We start from the raw sequence: 16,641 nt of genomic DNA, 5'->3' as shown, positions 1-16,641 counted from the left end.
CGCACCAGATGTCAGATTGCCAAACCGAGGCGAAACCGAGGTTGGCAAGACATCGTGTGCGATAATATACATCCATACGATTCGTGTTGCATACAACGTTTTATGCAATGAAGAAAATGAAATAAATACCGAAGATAATCTTAGTGTGATTCCATGAACACGTGGCTTTTATCGCACTAGTGCGATAAAATCCCTTGAAAATCCTTAAATACGTTCATACGACATTGCACGCAGGCGGCGTAAGTTACAAATATCATCACTGCATTGCATAAAAATCATTTATCACCGAGTTGCATACAGCGTTTTTCTGAAAAAATCCAACGAAAGTTTCACTTATCGTCACTGAGTTGAGAAAATTACTATTATGCAACCGAGTATGACAATACACTTCTTGCCTAAAAAAACTTTTGTCACTAAGTTGTCTTCACCGTTTTTGCCAATAATGACATCGAAAGTCTCACTTTTCGTCACTGAGTTGAGAAATTATTATGACGAAATATCGATATAATAAAACAGCAATGTCATATCTGATCGACGTAGATGACAAAAATAAACGAAAAGGATTGATTGATGTGGTTTTCATACAGTAAAATGCGTGGCAAAACAAATAAAGTAACAGATTTTGTATTAACATGTTGATTGTTGATGTTGACACACATTAACCAATGTACTTTATGCTAGGATTTTTGTAAACTGCAGAAAGCTAAAGGTTGTAGAAATGATTCCTGAAATTCATACGCAACCTCTGCAAAATTTTAATTATATTATACATGTGACAGGCCTGTCCTTATTTTCAAAAAAAGAATTTTCCTAAAATTTAATTCGATTATAAAATCAGAACACATCTTTGGGAGCATTTAAAACGGTCAAGACAATTTAATTCGCATGTAAATGTAAATTGATGAGTCGAAAACGTTTTTGTGATGTTATTATTTTCGTATAATGATGTTGTTATGCATATAATTATTTAAAAAAACACGGCTGGAAATTGCTTTTAAAGGTTACAAAAAATGTAGGTCTTTTAAAGCAATTTTCGTTCAATAAAATTGTTCGTATTTTATAAGGATTTTAATGATGACAGCTTATTTATTACTTAATATATTAGTCACATAGTGAGTTTCCGTGTTACAAGATAAATTAAATTCAAATGTAACGTTGATCTTTCTTCTTTTTAAAAAGAAATAAATTTCTCTTATGATCACAGAAGTAACGAAGATAAATGTAACTTGAAAACGACATCGACTGATGATACACATATTTTTTTAAAAAAATGTGCAAGTACGTGTACGGAATTACAGATCCATAAAATACGCAAGAGTTGAATATTAGTCTCTTCAGAATGGATTACCTTGTTATTTGAACATGATCAATGATAGTCATGTTAATTAACTTGATTAGATCATCGTTGCAGCAAATATAAACCAAGTTATGAACTTACCTTTAAAAAGTCTCTAAGCCAAACAACATCTGGTTTTGGATCGCCGATGACTTCACAGTAAATGATAACGGTATCACCTTCAAATGCTTGCGAGGAACGTGGCTTCGTAACGAACATTGGTTCTTTGGAGTATCTGTACAAAGGTCGAGATTTAGTTAATTTAAACGCTTATTACACTGAGCCACCTCTCCACTTACGGAACATTCATCCGAATATCCGGAACTTTTATTTTGTTTTCTTCATCCAATTCATCGACTATCACACGACAGTTGCTTTCGACTAGACCGACTGCATTCGATGCGATGCAAGTATAGATACCGGCATCCCATTGTGTTGCATCGGATATGACCAATTCGACGAAGCCCTCTTGGTCGAGTGTGACTGTTAGTCTTCTGCTAGGCCGAAGACGAATTCCATTTCTCTGCCATGTGACCCCAACCGTTGGATAGGCCTCGATTTGACCAGATATTCGAATTTCATTTCCCGATTTAATTCTGTATATTGGATCGAATGAGCAATAAAATTCTGGCGCAATGTATCCCCGGATGCCTTTGTCGACATATAAGTTGCAGTGACACGATACTTCGCCAGATTCGTTCTTCGCACTTGCCGTGTATATGCCAGTGTCACTGAGAGTAGTTTTTGAAATTTCCAAAGTATTAAATTGACCATCGTGGAACGTTTTGATTCGATCAGATTGTTCGACTTCCACACCGTCTTTATGCCAAGTTATTAATGGAGATGGCCATCCGACAGCCTGGCATGTTAGCCGGACAGGGTAAGTTACTTGAATACGTCGTTCGCGTAGTCGCATTGTAAATTGAGGTATCATATCTCCTAAAGAGCCCTGTAGATTACAACAAAAATGTTAAACATACCCCAGATATGAATTCCGGCAATTATTATACCAAATCGCTGTCGATGTTCCTTTTCAAGTTACTGTCGGCTGCATAGATACGTGGATCGGTCACAACTTGTAATCTAGCAAATGTGGAGACTCGTCCTTGACAATTCGTTGCCTCGCATGTGTAGCGTCCCGAATATCGATCCGTGATTCCTTTGATAGTGAGACGGCAAATTGATCCGAATGATCGTATCGAAACTTGATCGTTCTGTCGGATTTGTACGCCATCACGGTACCAACAGATTTCAGGTTTCGGTGTTCCTTTTACAGAACATTCCAATGTGAAATCCATGCCTGATAGTGCCTTCAGTTGTCCAGGCAGAATTTTTGTAAATTCTGGTAAACATTGAGCGCCACCCATTAATATTGGTGAGGATGTTTGTGTGGATTTTCCCCATCCATATCGATTTTTAGGTGTGACTAGATAGATTTTTACCATACGATAACAGAGTATAAGGAATTCATGTCGATTTTGAAATTACCTCGGAAATGGTATTCACAACCGGAACGAAGATTGAAAGCGTCGAAACTGTTAATGGGAGTTATTCCTAGCTCCTGCCAACGAGCACCGCCATCGATGCCAATCAACCAGGCTTCTACTTTGTATGCCAGAACTGGTGCAGAATTAATCTTGTGTGACTTACCCCATGAAAGACTTATGTGATTTCGACCACTGTCAACACAAATGGGCTCAGATGATATTGGATCCGGAGGATCTGAAAACATGGCTTAGTCAGTGTTCGTAGTTCACAGTCATTTATGTTAAAAAATAAGGATTCGGAGACAATTATATTCGCCTTAAATTAGATTAAACTTTATATTAAATTAGTTAGTTGTTACATTTCGAATAGAATTTTAAAGGAACTCTAACAGGCGTATGTGAAAACTGCAGAGCCTGTATGATAAGCGAATTCTATTACTTCTTTTGATCTAAGAACGTTCAAGTACGTGGTTTAGCTAAACGGAGGCAAAACAGAGTACTTTTTTGGTAAGTGGAAATCAAGCTTTAATAAGCTTTGTTTAAATATAAAGCCCGGGCTCTTCAACAGGGTACATGAAAACTAAAACTATGGTAGGCTGATTAAGCTGTGCATGTGTGCAAAATCTTTATCCCCTCTCGGTGTCAACCTACTGTGCACACGCGGAAAAGTGAAATGCGACTTGTTTCCTAATTTGAGAGTTGTTGTATTGTTTCTACAGAACGATCGAATAACAAATGAAAATCTAGATTTTTTCCTCTCTACGCGGATACGACTTACAACAAAATAAGAAAATACAGAATCTAAATCTTCACTTACTCTAAATTTATGTGAGAATAATACACCGTGTCCACTCTAGGGAAATTATTTTTAATCGATGCACATTGATATCCCTCAAAAATCCCAGAAAATCACAAAATATGTTGCTATTTACAACATAATAGCGTGGCAGTTTACAATAGAAAATTAGCAGACGGTGAATTCCATATTTCAATCAGTAAATACTATTCTTTTGCGCTTACCTTAATGCAACAGAGTCAATCAATCTAACTTTTCACGGACAGCAAACATATCTGCAGTGTTTATATCGGTTCTACAACTTCTTTTGATCAAACAAGTTTGAATTTGAAGAAATTGATACGAAATTTTTCATTCGTTTCTTCTAACATGACTAGAGCCAAGTCGTAATCAGAGCCAGAGATTGTTGTTTATTCTTGTCCTTATATTATAACATGATGAATAGCCGTCCGTAGATTAAATTGAAACACATCAATTTGCAAGACTTCTAACTAACCTTAAAAGTTACTTCGGAAAACAGGAGGACATGTTAAGCGAAAGCTGTTATTCAAATAGTCTAAAAAATGCATTTGTTGTTCTTAATTCTGCAAATAAAGTAGTAGGAGGTCAAAAGCTGGTAAAGCATAGGAAGATGGAACATAATCTTCACCGATCGAATAGTACTAATTTCATTGAAGTTATTTCGGTAAAACTGCCCACAAGTCCCCGGAGAAGTGTTTATTTAATAAATATCAAATTACATGTCAAATTTACAAATTATAAAATAGCAATCAATGTCCCATCAATTCTTTTAGCTTATACAAAATATTCAAATAAAAATGGCGTCAAAATAAAGTAAAATAAAAATTTGTTCGTAATGCAAAATCGTTCAGTTTCATAAAATTAATGCTGGTTGAGTTAACAACTAAGTTATCAAAGCTAATTTTATTCGGTTTATTATTTCTGGACAATAAAACAATCCATTCATAGTCAATTGAACATCTAGATAAGAAAGAAAATAAAATTTGTCCTTAGTTCAAGTAGGATAATTTTGGAAGTAAACACAGAACATGAACTTTGATTACAAGCAGATCAATAAAATAAAATTTGGGCCTATTTCGTAGGCAAATTTTTTAATCGATTGACTAATTTTTAGTCCTTTCATTTAATGTGCTTGTAGTGTCTTGTCAAGACAGTTTTCGCACAACGGTTACAATTGGCAGGACGCCAGGTGCCTCGCCAGGTGCGACAATTACATATTGGAAACAGTAGATTACAATGAATGATAAGCAACGAACCTATATGACGTCGTTTCGTTAGTTTGTAAAATTAAATGTTGGAAGAATTTCTTTCCATGATTTTTGGATGAAGACTCTCAATCAAAGATTGTAGTGCTTCTCAGGAATCAAAATTTTGACCAATTTTTGTACTGAGTTTCGTAATGAGTTGTTATCTTGCAGCACAAACAAAGTTGTTAGGATTACAACGGACGAAAGTAAAATAAGAAAGAAAGAAGTTTGTGTCGAATTGAGTAACATAGACAAAGGATTATACTTGGATTATTGGGAGTTCAGACGTAAATTATAGAATTATGAAGCGAAAACACAAACAAAATGAACAGATTGATGGGCTATTATACTCACTTTTAAGGTATTGTACATCTGCAAAATCATCGATGGGGTAACTCAAACTGCTGTACGATGGAGTTATTGATCGCGCTCGTTGTTTGACCTGTTATTTTCATTCATTAGGATCTTTAGGTTTTTTCGGGGATTTTACCTTTATTGGTTTTATTAAAATAGAAATTACCAAATATAAGCGTAAGCAGTTCAATAAAAAAATTGGTTAAAGAATAGAAGGAAAATTGATTAACAGATGAAATGACAAGCGGAAAATTGTATAAATGAATTAAAGGCATGTCAGCGTGGTCTATGTTTACGTTTAATTTGTTTTACCGTAATCGTCACAAATGCCCGATCAGTTCCATGTTCGTTTCTAGCAATGATCCAGTAGGTACCAGAGTCCATTGGATTCGATCGTTGAACGGTAAATCGAATATAATCGTCTTGTGTTTCCTTCAGCACTCGATCGCTTTGGGTGATGTCTTTAAGTCCTTTCATGAAAATCACTGCGAACGAAAAAGCGCATCAGATATCCATTGCAAATGGTAAAGCACGTTATTAGCCGTCTTACATTTCGGTTTTGGTTCTCCGATTAAGCGGAACGAAAAAGAGAATGGATCACCAGTCATAATTAACATTTCTGTTTCTGGTCGCGATTGGAACAACGGACATTTACCGCCCTTAACTGATGGTCCAACAATATGGACGTGTCCTACTGATTCGACCTTGCCGAATGCATTTGATGCAACGCTATAACGAGACAAATATATCAACATCGTCGACCCAACAACGGTTATACAATAGTCTTACCAAGTGTACGTTCCACTGACTTCGTGTTTTGCATCAGGTATAATCAGCGTATGAATACCATGATCTTGGAAGGCGCGCACCTTATCACCTGGCACGATTTGGCTATGATCACGATACCATTGCACATCAACTGGCCCATGTAGAATATCAGCTTGCAGTGCAATAACGCCGCCTTGCGTTATCATATGATCACCAATCGCATTTTGGAAGTGTGGCTTGTTGATGTCACGGTGGAAATAGCCGTGAGTTTTCTCGAGAATGTAAGCATCACGACCGTTGAACACAACGTTATGAGTGACCTTATCACTGGACATTGAGTTCTCTGCCTTGCAGGTATACTGTCCACTGTCCTTTTCTTCCGGATTATTGATGATCAGTTTACAATAACCGTCGGCTTGATCGAATTGTTGATACTTGTCATTGCTCTCAATGAATTCATTGTTTTTCGTCCAGGTTATTGTTGGCTTGGATCCACGGACACGACACTCAAGTATCAATTCGTCGGAATTTAAATTATAAGTATCTGAAATGGTCGATTCAAATTAAATTCAAAACTTGTTGTGCGATTTAGAAGAACAGTGAACTTTTCGCTGAATCTACAGGTTGGTGGTCTTTCTTTGCTAGAAATGTTAGTGATTTGGCAAATTGCTTCGCCACCAACAATGACTAACATTTTGCAAGAACACCATTCAAAAGTTCACTCGTTCGGACACGCTTTGTTTCCCCGTGGTATGTTTATTACAAATTTAATTGAAGCAACAGACGGAACAGAACGACATTGAAATAAAAACACTACATTCATTCATCGAGCGTTGACTTGAGAAAAAAAAGTTCTTGAAAAAAATGTAGATGTTTGAACTGTTGACGCAGTACCTACCTTTCATTGGCCGTGTGAATATGGGAGCCTTTGAACTCAGCTCGTATCCCTGATATACCTTTAAATATCCTGACGACGACAATTCACCGAATTGATTTCTAGCTACACATGTGTACTCAGCCGAGTCATCCGGTCGAGCCGAGAAAATTTCCAAAGTTGCAAGCCCATCTTCGAATCGGGTCTGATATCTTACCGATGGCTCCATGGGCAAAGAATTTCTAAACCATCTGGCCGTAGTGTCGATTCCAATAATGTTACACGTCAACTTTATCGTTGAGTTTTCTGCAGCCGTGCGATCCATTAATTCCGTACTGAATATGGGTCTCTTCTTAGCATCTCTGTGCAAAGTGTCGTCAGAATAAATCGACATTGATTTGCGGTCTTGAATTCTACTTCGACTTCTCTGCCGATCGGAATATCGACCGACCGATTGATCTTTCGGCTTGGTCGGCGTAACATAGTCAACGTTTGAAACTCGTAACGAAATTTCGTCAATCTGATTATTTTCTTCAGCACGACATGTGAAGCAGCCCAAATCGGTTAAGACTGGATCTTTTATGATCAACCGGCGAATACCGCCGACTTCCTCGTTTGTTGTGTAACGATTGCTGGAAATGTTGTAGTTATCCTTAAACCAATGAATTTTCGGATGACCCCTAACAATGCAATCCAGTATAAGTTCATTTGTTGCTGAATCGTATGATTCTGGAAATGATTTTTGGGAAATGTGATGTAAGATGTTTTGATTTAGGAATATGGTCTACTCTACAGTACATACGAGAAGGCAACTACTCAAAGTTTCAATCCGACAGCGTTGGTTTTTCATTGTCAAAACTTTGAGTGCATTCTCGTCTGCAAAAATGTTGTTGGTTTACATTCACCGACTCAACAATTTAAAATGTAAACCAACAACACACTGTGCAATTTGAAATTTAGCTTAACTCTCTAACCTCTTAATGATCTTGAAAATGACGGAGGAACATTCAGTTTTTCATTGGTTCGATCGTAAACGTTAAGCTTTGCCGTTGTTGTAATCTCACTTTTCGAATTCTTCACCAAACACGTATATTCTCCGGAATCACTAGGCCGTGCTTCCGGTATTTCCAGTATGACCAGACCGTCATTAACCGAAGTCAAGAACCGTGAGTTTCGTCGAATCGGTACAAGATCTTTCATCCAAACCACATCAGCATCCGGTCCTCTGACACTGCATATGAATTTGGCAGAATTGCCTTCACTCACAGTCACATTTTTCAAAAACGATTCGAAAATCAGTTTCTGTCTGAATTCCAATTTCGCTTCTTCGGACTCTTGTTTCGATTCACGGATCTTTTTCTTCAGTCCATTCAACTCTTCGCTGCCATTTTTCATGCGATCGCTTATATCAACAATTTTACTGATTTCGGTACTTTTAGTAGAATTTGTTGCTTCGCATTTGTAGCTGCCATTATCTGACCAAGTCGGATCGGAAATTATTAGTTGGCGTACTCCATCCACATTTTCCTTGAACGAATAGTGTTCGTTCTTCGTCAATTTAACACCGTTTTTGTACCAGTCGATGGTAGGATTAGGTTCTCCATGAACTTTACATTCAAGTATGAGTTGATTCGAATGAGCATGATAGGAGTCTGAAAATAATTGATAGTTTCGTTTGATGTTGTTGCAGTTAGTACAATTTAATGAGGGTGAGGCGTCGAATTTTCGTGCAACAAAAGCAGAACACCGAAATGATCTTAAAACATTTTATTTACCTTTTTGTGATATAATGTTCATGTTGGGCAAGACGATCGTGAGAAGTACGTCACAATTCTAAATAAAACAAAATCCACGCTCTTACCTTTGATCGGCACAGAGAATAATGGCGCAGTAAGATCTTCTTTAACAACTTCATAAACCATTAATTTACAAGAGCAACTAATCTCGCCGGACTGATTTCGACAAATGAGCTTATAAACACCCGAATCTTCTGGCTTCAATTGAGCCATATCTAAAGTCACTAAACCGTCACGCAATTGTGAACGACAATTTGATGATAACACAACCGGATTGTCGTCCTTCAACCATCTGATGTTGGGATCAGGACTAAGGAAAAAAAAAAATTAAAATCAATTTCTCTTACTTCATGCATATGTTAAGTACCCTTCAACATAAGCTGACAACTTGGTCTTTCCACCCTCAGCCATAGTTCTATCCGTTAAGAAAGCAGCGAAATGAAGTTTTGTCTTTGGATCAATCGGGATTTCATGATAGCGTGACACCCAATTTCCTTCACGAACTGTACTACTGGCAACACTTTCGCGTTCTCCTTTACCCTTCTTTCTACCTTTCGGTAGTGAGTTCGTATCATCTTCCACACCATTTGTTCCATTGGTCTCAGCCTCAGCTGCTGCTGCAGCAGCTGGATGTGGAGGTGGTAACCTTGGTGGTGCATCTTTTAATTGAAGCTGGACAAGGTGAGAAATTTCCGCTTTTCCGGCGCGGTTTTCTCCTGTACGTGAATTCTTTCTTTTAAAATTCTTTCCATTTCGAAATTGCATTCAATCAACCTACCTTGCAAGACATATTTTCCGTTATCCTGTTTGTTTGGATAATTGATGGTCAACTCACAGGTTCCGTCCTCTTTATCTTCAATTAGATACTTTTCACTTGGCTCAATGGTGACTCCGTCTTTAACCCAAGTTATTGCTACGACATAAATCACAAATCTATAAGTATGTGTAAATGGAGTGCATTTGATAGTGTCGAACCTGGTGTTGGAAAACCCCGGCAATGGCAACTCAATTTTACTTCGTTTAATTGAGTGTGATACGTATCCTTTATTGATCTAGTAAACGTTGGTGCAGAATCGGGTGAGCCAGGACTTGGGAACACCTCCAACTTGGCGGATGTTGAAACTTCGCCAGTTGTATTTCGTGCATAGCATCTATACACTCCACTGTCTGCTTCCGCAACAGCTGTAAACTCAAGACAGCAAACACCATTGAGGTTGGATTGACGACATTTCGGCGTATACACAACAGGCTGCTCATCTTTGAACCAACGAATGGAAGGATCACTGAGGAAAAAAATAACGCAATTGAAAACGGTGCTTGCTTTAGTATTGTAGAACTGACCTGCCGTCCAAGTAACAAGTAAGTTTAACCTTTGAGCCTTCAGCGACGACACGATCAGACAATTTCGACGCAAAGTAGATGGTTTTCTTCGATTCACGCGGTGGTTCTTTTTGTCTTGTAACAACTGGAGTCGGTTCGGGGACAGGAGACGATTCAGTTCTTGTGTTTTGAGCTGAACCAGTTCCCTTAGAACCTCTTCCACGTCCTTTTCCTTTACCCTTTTCCTCTTCCGGTTCGGGTTTCGGTTCAGTAACTCCATTTTCACGAGCCTTTTCTGGGAACTCAGTTTTGGCTTTCGCTAAATGGTCCGGATCCGAATGGTATACACGATGTCTGTTATCAATAATATGGGCCGCTTTGCCTTCAAACAGAACGGAGTGTTGAACAGAACATTCACCAGCCCGATTGTATGCTTTGCACACTGTAATAAGATGAAACAATTCTTTTTTAGGAAGTATTTCATTCTGTTGTAATGGCATATTACGCCACTAGGGACAAAATGGTTATTTATGCCAACAAGTGATAAATTATGTTTTAGGTACTAGATGTTTGATTGAGTGTGACAATACGCATCGCGTGTATAAAAAAGTTGTTCCGAGTCAATAAAGGCTACGAAAGTTCTACTTTCCATCATTGAGTTGAGAAAATGTGTATTTTTTACACGAAATTCGACCAAAGGAGAAAATCAGTAACTATTATGGTCAAGGAAGTAAAGGCTTTTCGATGATTAACACAACAAGCATAAGCAGAGTCGATGAACTACAGGACTATTTGATTCAGAAGTACGACCGAATCAATCGAAATTCTTCACAGATAATAATGAATTCAAAATAACTTTCGGTGGTTTTTCCTTCCATTCCTTTAATTCATTAACTTTGGTCGCTTGTTTCATACAGATCACTCACACAGCTAAATGAATCGTTCGTAAATAACACGTATTACACGTTTGCGTTTTTGTAATAACACGATAAAACTATAACCACGATTCGTACGCTTTTGTACGGCATTGGCAGATTTCCACAACGATTCCAATGAACTGGAAAATTATGTTCGTTCGTTCATCCGAACCATACTTTCTATCAAAATGTGGAAATATCCATCAGTAAATTCAATCTCTTCTTCACGATCGGTTTACGTAATTTGTAGAATGGATTCTGATGCCAGAGTTGGCGAAACGTGATACTACAAATGAGACAAGAGTTTATTCACGCCATTTCATACTGTGTAGATTACAACAGTGCTTGTTTCGTAAAATCTTTGGTATAGTCTAACATACCGAATGCTATGAATGTACGACACTCTAATGCTAATCGATTCCGAAAACTTTTTGAATCAACAACTGACAAAAATGAAAAATGAAACATTATTGATTTACCGTATTTGCCACTGTCGTTTGGCTTGGGAAAATTAACAATCAATTCACAAGTGCCATCGGGATGATCGATTTGATGATATTTTTCATCCTCTTTCGCAATCGTAACACCATCCTTGACCCACTCAACTTTCGGCATTGGCTGGCCTCGAACATGAGTTTCTAAATATATTTCGTTGGTATTCAAATGGTACGTATCTGTAAATATAAAGCGAGAATGTGAGTTATTTGCTTGCCAACAACACATCTATTTTCGTTGCAAACAAACGCTTACGTTTAGGTGCTCGCGTGAATGTCGGAGCAAAATCGCTGCTTTGAGACACTTCATATACTTGTAAAGTGCAACCACTCGAAATATCGCTATCTTGATTTCGAACAATCAATTTATAATCGCCAGAATCGTCTGGAGTACATTTGTCGATTTCCAGGACACACATGCCGTCACGACTAAGATTTTTCACTCTCGCTGAATAAACCAATGGATTTTCATCTTTAAGCCATCTGACGTTAGGATCGGGTCCTTGCACCACACAAGACAATTTAACTTTCGATCCCTCAGCAAACACACGGTTGGTAAGATGTGTGACGAAAGATAATTTATTTCTGGCTGCCTTCTGTAGCTCTTCAAATGTTGGACCAGCCGATCGGCGAGACATTGTTTCTTCTGGTGCTGGTTCAGCTTTCGGACGTGGTGGACGCTTACCTCCTTTACCAGCTGCTTGTGTTGCACTACTCTCGGCGCCACTTTCAACACCCGTTACTGCACCTGTCGCATCACCTTTTCCCCTACCCGATTCGCTAGCAGTATCCGACTGCATTCCCGAATCACGACGACTCGACGGCTGTGGTGTGAATTCCACTTTGTGAACAATTTTCTGACTCCCAATGGCATTCGTTGCAGTACATGCATAGTTGCCACTGTCCTTCGTTGTTGGTTTATTTATAATCAATTCGCATAAGCCGTCACCGTGCTCTATTTGTTGAGTGCGTTCATCGAATTCAATTGGTAGTTCGTCCTTCTGCCAAAATATTATTGGCCTGAAATTATTTTTAGATGTAATTTCAATATCAACACAGCACCGTCAACCACGCATTTTACCTTGGATTACCACGCACTTTACAATCGATTACCAAATCATTTTCTTGCGTATGATAAACATCTAAAGTAAATTAATTCAATGGACAATGTTAAGCAACGTGTAAGTCAAAATATAGAAAAATAAGTTACCTCGCATAGATAAAACGAAGAGTGGTGCTTCCTTGTCTCCAGCAGATTTTGCTTCGTAAATTTTCAAATAGCACGAAGTGGATACCTCAGAATGGTCATTTCTAGCATGGCATCGATATTCGCCCGTTTGATCTGCTGTTAAGTGGGTCATTTCAAGTATGCTCATGCCATCAGCAGTCGAATTGCGAATTGATGGTCCATAGACGATGGGATTGCCTAAAATTGATTTTTTGTTAATTCTTCAAATCACCCGTTACTGTATAGCTCAATCATGTTACCATCTTTGAACCACCGAATATTGGGGTCAGGTCCAACGACTGAGACGGTGAATTTAACCTTATTACCAACGATTGCAGTGCGATCTCGAAGTTGAGTTGCAAATTTAAGTCGATCTTTTTGCGAGCAATGTTGTTCGGGTTCAGGTCGTGACCGCGGCGGTAGTTTACCGGTGCGTCTCATTTCGTATTCTTCCTTGGCTCTTAGCGCTTCCTCCATGGCTCGTTTAGCAGCTTCTTCCTTCTCTTTCATTAGTTCGCTGTGAGCGTGCTGAATGCCTCTGATGTGGAAATGTTTCGGCTTAATAAACGAAACATTGTGAGTGATTTCCTCTTCAGCCATTACGTTTTCTGGAAATACGTTGTTGGGTTAGATTCTGCATCGATGTGCCTTACCACCAACCTTACCGGCCCTGCACATGTAACGTCCGTTGTCTTTGAATGATGGTTTGTAAATTTCCAATTTATAAACACCGTGAGCCTCCTCCAGCAACGTGTGCTTGTAGCTTGGTACTACTTCCACCATATCACGAATCCATGTAATCTTTGGACGTGGTGTACCTGTACAATGTACTTCGATTCCAAGAACATCCTCGTTTAAGTGATAATAGTCTGTAAAATAAGGTTAGTGAAGGAAATGCCAACACAATCGTATCCGCAGAAAATATCATACCTCTAACCAACGTAAATGTAGGAGGAGTAGGATCATCCTTTATCACATCATAAATGGTAACAATGGCGGTGGTGCTTGCATCACCATTGTTATTTGACAGAGCGCAGGTGTATTCACCGGAATCGCTGGGTAAGGTCCGTAAAATTTCCAAACTGACGATACCCTCGTTGACAAGTACTCGATACTTGGGAGACTTTTCCAATGGATGACCGTCTTTCAACCATTTTATATTTAACTCGGGTCCGGACACTGTACACGTTAATTTAATACTGTGTCCCTCTTCAATAGCACTATCCTTTAAGTGAGCATGAATTCGGGGATAACGTGCTGCTTCGCGTGCTTTTTGCCACTCAATATCTCGTTCACGTTCGCTCATTTTCTTATGTTTCTTTCGTTCGTATTTGGAACGGATAACGCCTTGCTGATCGTCGTATTTATCCCACTCACCGTAGTCATTATCTGGACGAGTAAAGTTTTCTATAGATGATTCTGTTTCAGCACCACTTTCGTCTTCATCTTCTTCGCCTTCTGCCTCCTCGTTGTTGTCTTCATCTTCTTGTTCCTCAACATTCGATCCGGCGTCTTCGGAGCCCGATCTGGAGCCTGATCCGGATCTAGACCTGTATTCAGAGTCTATTTGACTTCCTCTTTCTTCTCCATCGCCTTCTCCTTCTTCCTCTTCTTGCTGTTGCTTATTAGCTTGTTCTTCTTTCATTTGTTTCATCTTTTCTTCGATTTGCTGTCGCTGAAGCTCAGCCTCCTTTGCAGCAGCTTCTTGTTGTTGCATGGCAGCAAGAGCTCCTGCAAGTTTTCCACTTTTCTTCGGTGGAGGCTTACTCATTGGGGCTTCTGCAGCTGCTTTTTGTTGCTGTTCAAAGAGTTTTGCTTTATTGACTTTCGGCGGAGGTGGACCACCTAAATCAAGTTTTAGCTTCGGTGGCGATGGTTCTTTCTCTTTTTTCTCTTTCTTCTTCGGAGCCTTTTTCACTTTCTTCTCCTTCTTTTTCTTCTTCTCGGAAACTTCCTCCTCTTCTGGCTTTTCTTCACCTTCTTCTGATGGCCTTTCATCCATAACGGATGATTCACGAGACTCAGATTCCCGAACCGATGAAGCATCCGATTCACATTCATCAATAAAGTCATCTTCAACGTAGATAATTTCCACCTGGATTTTTGTGTTAAAAAAATTAATTGAGTTAGTTATCAACGTCCCATTCTATTTACTGTACAATGTAGAGCAATCATGCAATTTTTCTCGAATAAATTTTAATTATTTTGTAAAAAATACGTTCACTGTTCGCAGCATCTCAAACTAAATAGCACTAAAATAAAATTATAACGGTAGTGTGGCCATAGTGACATCATAATTATGTTCTATTGCTTGGCTTGTTAGTTTAAGATGCTTTGCATTGATCGGAACCTCTGTTTTTTAAATATTACAAGTTTACTTTGCAAAACTAAAATTTTCGATGAATTTTGAAAGCCAACACTCACTATTTTTGAAAACTTACATTTGAGATATCCATAACAGCAGCTCTATCAATAACCGAGTGCTCCGATAGAATATACTTTGCGAGCGGCTCCTCTTCAGCGGAAATATCCATCACACAGGCTTTATCAATGATAGCCTTATAAGAGGCCAATTGCAAGATGATGTTCGATCCAATTTCGAAGGGCGTTTTCTCCACCTCTTCTCGCTGAATAAATGGAGTTATACTTCTCCATGTCATCGGATCCATTGGTGTTGCACTTTTTTCGCGAAATCTCATTAAAGGTGTCATACTTCGGCCACGGATTGGAGTTTGGCTGCGACCGCGGAATCCCGGAGACGGAGATTTCATACGAATTTTCTTTTCAGTTGGCGGTGCTACCACTACGGTTGGTGCGACGTCTTGTTCCTCCATTATTCGCTCGATTTTTTATGTCCGGTCGGATTAAAGTTTGATCGAAGACTGATCTTTTAAAATTTTTCGACTGACCAGCTTAACAAAAGATTTTCGATGATTTTAGGACTACGGTTGTGTTTGTGATGCGAATAATTGCCGACAAATTCGAGATGAAAGAAATGATGCGAATCGGCTGCCAAAATTAAACACTTACGCAAAATCAATTTGATTGTTTTATTTCCGATCATCAATCAATTGGAATTTGCGTGTGATTGTGCGACTTGTATATTTTTAGATTTGTACAATACTCATCAGTAACACACTTACCTTTGAAGGTCGTTGACAATGAGATTGAACTGCTTTCGGTAAAATAGGCCGTGTTGGTTTGAGGAAAATCATACGTAAATTCAAACAAAGAGAAAATAGGGTTGCACGAAACCACGAAAAATAATTGCAATTGGTTAGGAAGGCAAAAACAGAAAATTAGCATGCAAGACATTGAATTATGGACTTAAGGTAATGCAAATATCAAGTTGGGCAAGTAAAAACCCTTTGAGTTGCTTGCTGATGATTGCATGCAATTTTTCATCTTCATCGCAACAAATAGGTTGATTTAATTTGCAAGTGAAGTCGATTTAAGTATACCGTAAACAAATATATTTGGAAGGAAACTTTTCTCTCACTCACCACGCATTCCAGACGAAAATATTGGCGGCGATGTTAATACCTCTGCAGCTTTCTCATATATCGTCACTATCGAACTGGTTTCAACTTCGCCATTGGCATTACTTGCAATGCACACATAAATGCCTAAAAACAAAATTTCAACCGTTATCATTCGTTTGCCAGCACTTGTTGGAATAATGAAAAAAAAATGCGGAAATATGAGCAAGTAGAATTGCAGGAAACGGTCCAAGAATTTGGAAGGGTTGGAAGTCGACTCGACGGTTATGTTTTCGTTGACAACGATGGGCACACCTTGGTAAAATTGAGTTGCAACGTTTTCGCTTGGTCAATCGTTGTTACGAATAATATGGGCCCGGAAAACACGATATCGAAAAGAGAACGGATACAATTCACGAGACTCGGCAATCCCAACCACGATTTTTGGGCATGTTTGAAATCAGTATTTTGAAACTGAATCGAGATTCTATTACATTATTATGCGACGAGAAGCGATGGCCGAA

At 38.7% G+C, this 16,641-nt stretch overlaps 1 protein-coding gene across 1 annotated transcript in view; it reads right to left on the bottom strand.

Annotated features, from left to right (window-relative positions):
- LOC119081597 overlaps positions 1-16,641 on the bottom strand; it is a 78,004-nt gene that overhangs the window by 24,508 nt on the left and 36,855 nt on the right. The window contains exons 19-40 of the mRNA XM_037190631.1: positions 16,142-16,264; positions 15,080-15,486; positions 13,569-14,733; positions 13,304-13,507; positions 12,899-13,246; positions 12,621-12,836; positions 12,492-12,552; positions 11,667-12,430; positions 11,396-11,590; positions 10,021-10,441; positions 9,655-9,962; positions 9,458-9,592; positions 9,047-9,395; positions 8,745-8,989; positions 6,031-6,553; positions 5,792-5,970; positions 5,554-5,726; positions 5,242-5,329; positions 2,825-3,058; positions 2,347-2,762; positions 1,636-2,285; positions 1,439-1,571 (exon numbers count right to left, since the gene is read on the bottom strand). Coding sequence (XP_037046526.1) covers positions 1,439-1,571; positions 1,636-2,285; positions 2,347-2,762; positions 2,825-3,058; positions 5,242-5,329; positions 5,554-5,726; positions 5,792-5,970; positions 6,031-6,553; positions 8,745-8,989; positions 9,047-9,395; positions 9,458-9,592; positions 9,655-9,962; positions 10,021-10,441; positions 11,396-11,590; positions 11,667-12,430; positions 12,492-12,552; positions 12,621-12,836; positions 12,899-13,246; positions 13,304-13,507; positions 13,569-14,733; positions 15,080-15,486; positions 16,142-16,264 — 7,337 coding nt within the window. The remainder of the gene's footprint in view (positions 1-1,438; positions 1,572-1,635; positions 2,286-2,346; positions 2,763-2,824; positions 3,059-5,241; positions 5,330-5,553; positions 5,727-5,791; positions 5,971-6,030; positions 6,554-8,744; positions 8,990-9,046; positions 9,396-9,457; positions 9,593-9,654; positions 9,963-10,020; positions 10,442-11,395; positions 11,591-11,666; positions 12,431-12,491; positions 12,553-12,620; positions 12,837-12,898; positions 13,247-13,303; positions 13,508-13,568; positions 14,734-15,079; positions 15,487-16,141; positions 16,265-16,641) is intronic.

This window comes from Bradysia coprophila, unplaced genomic scaffold (assembly GCF_014529535.1).
Source record: "Bradysia coprophila strain Holo2 unplaced genomic scaffold, BU_Bcop_v1 contig_358, whole genome shotgun sequence".
Lineage (NCBI taxonomy): Eukaryota > Metazoa > Arthropoda > Insecta > Diptera > Sciaridae > Bradysia > Bradysia coprophila.
This window is presented reverse-complemented; position numbering and strand designations above follow the sequence as displayed.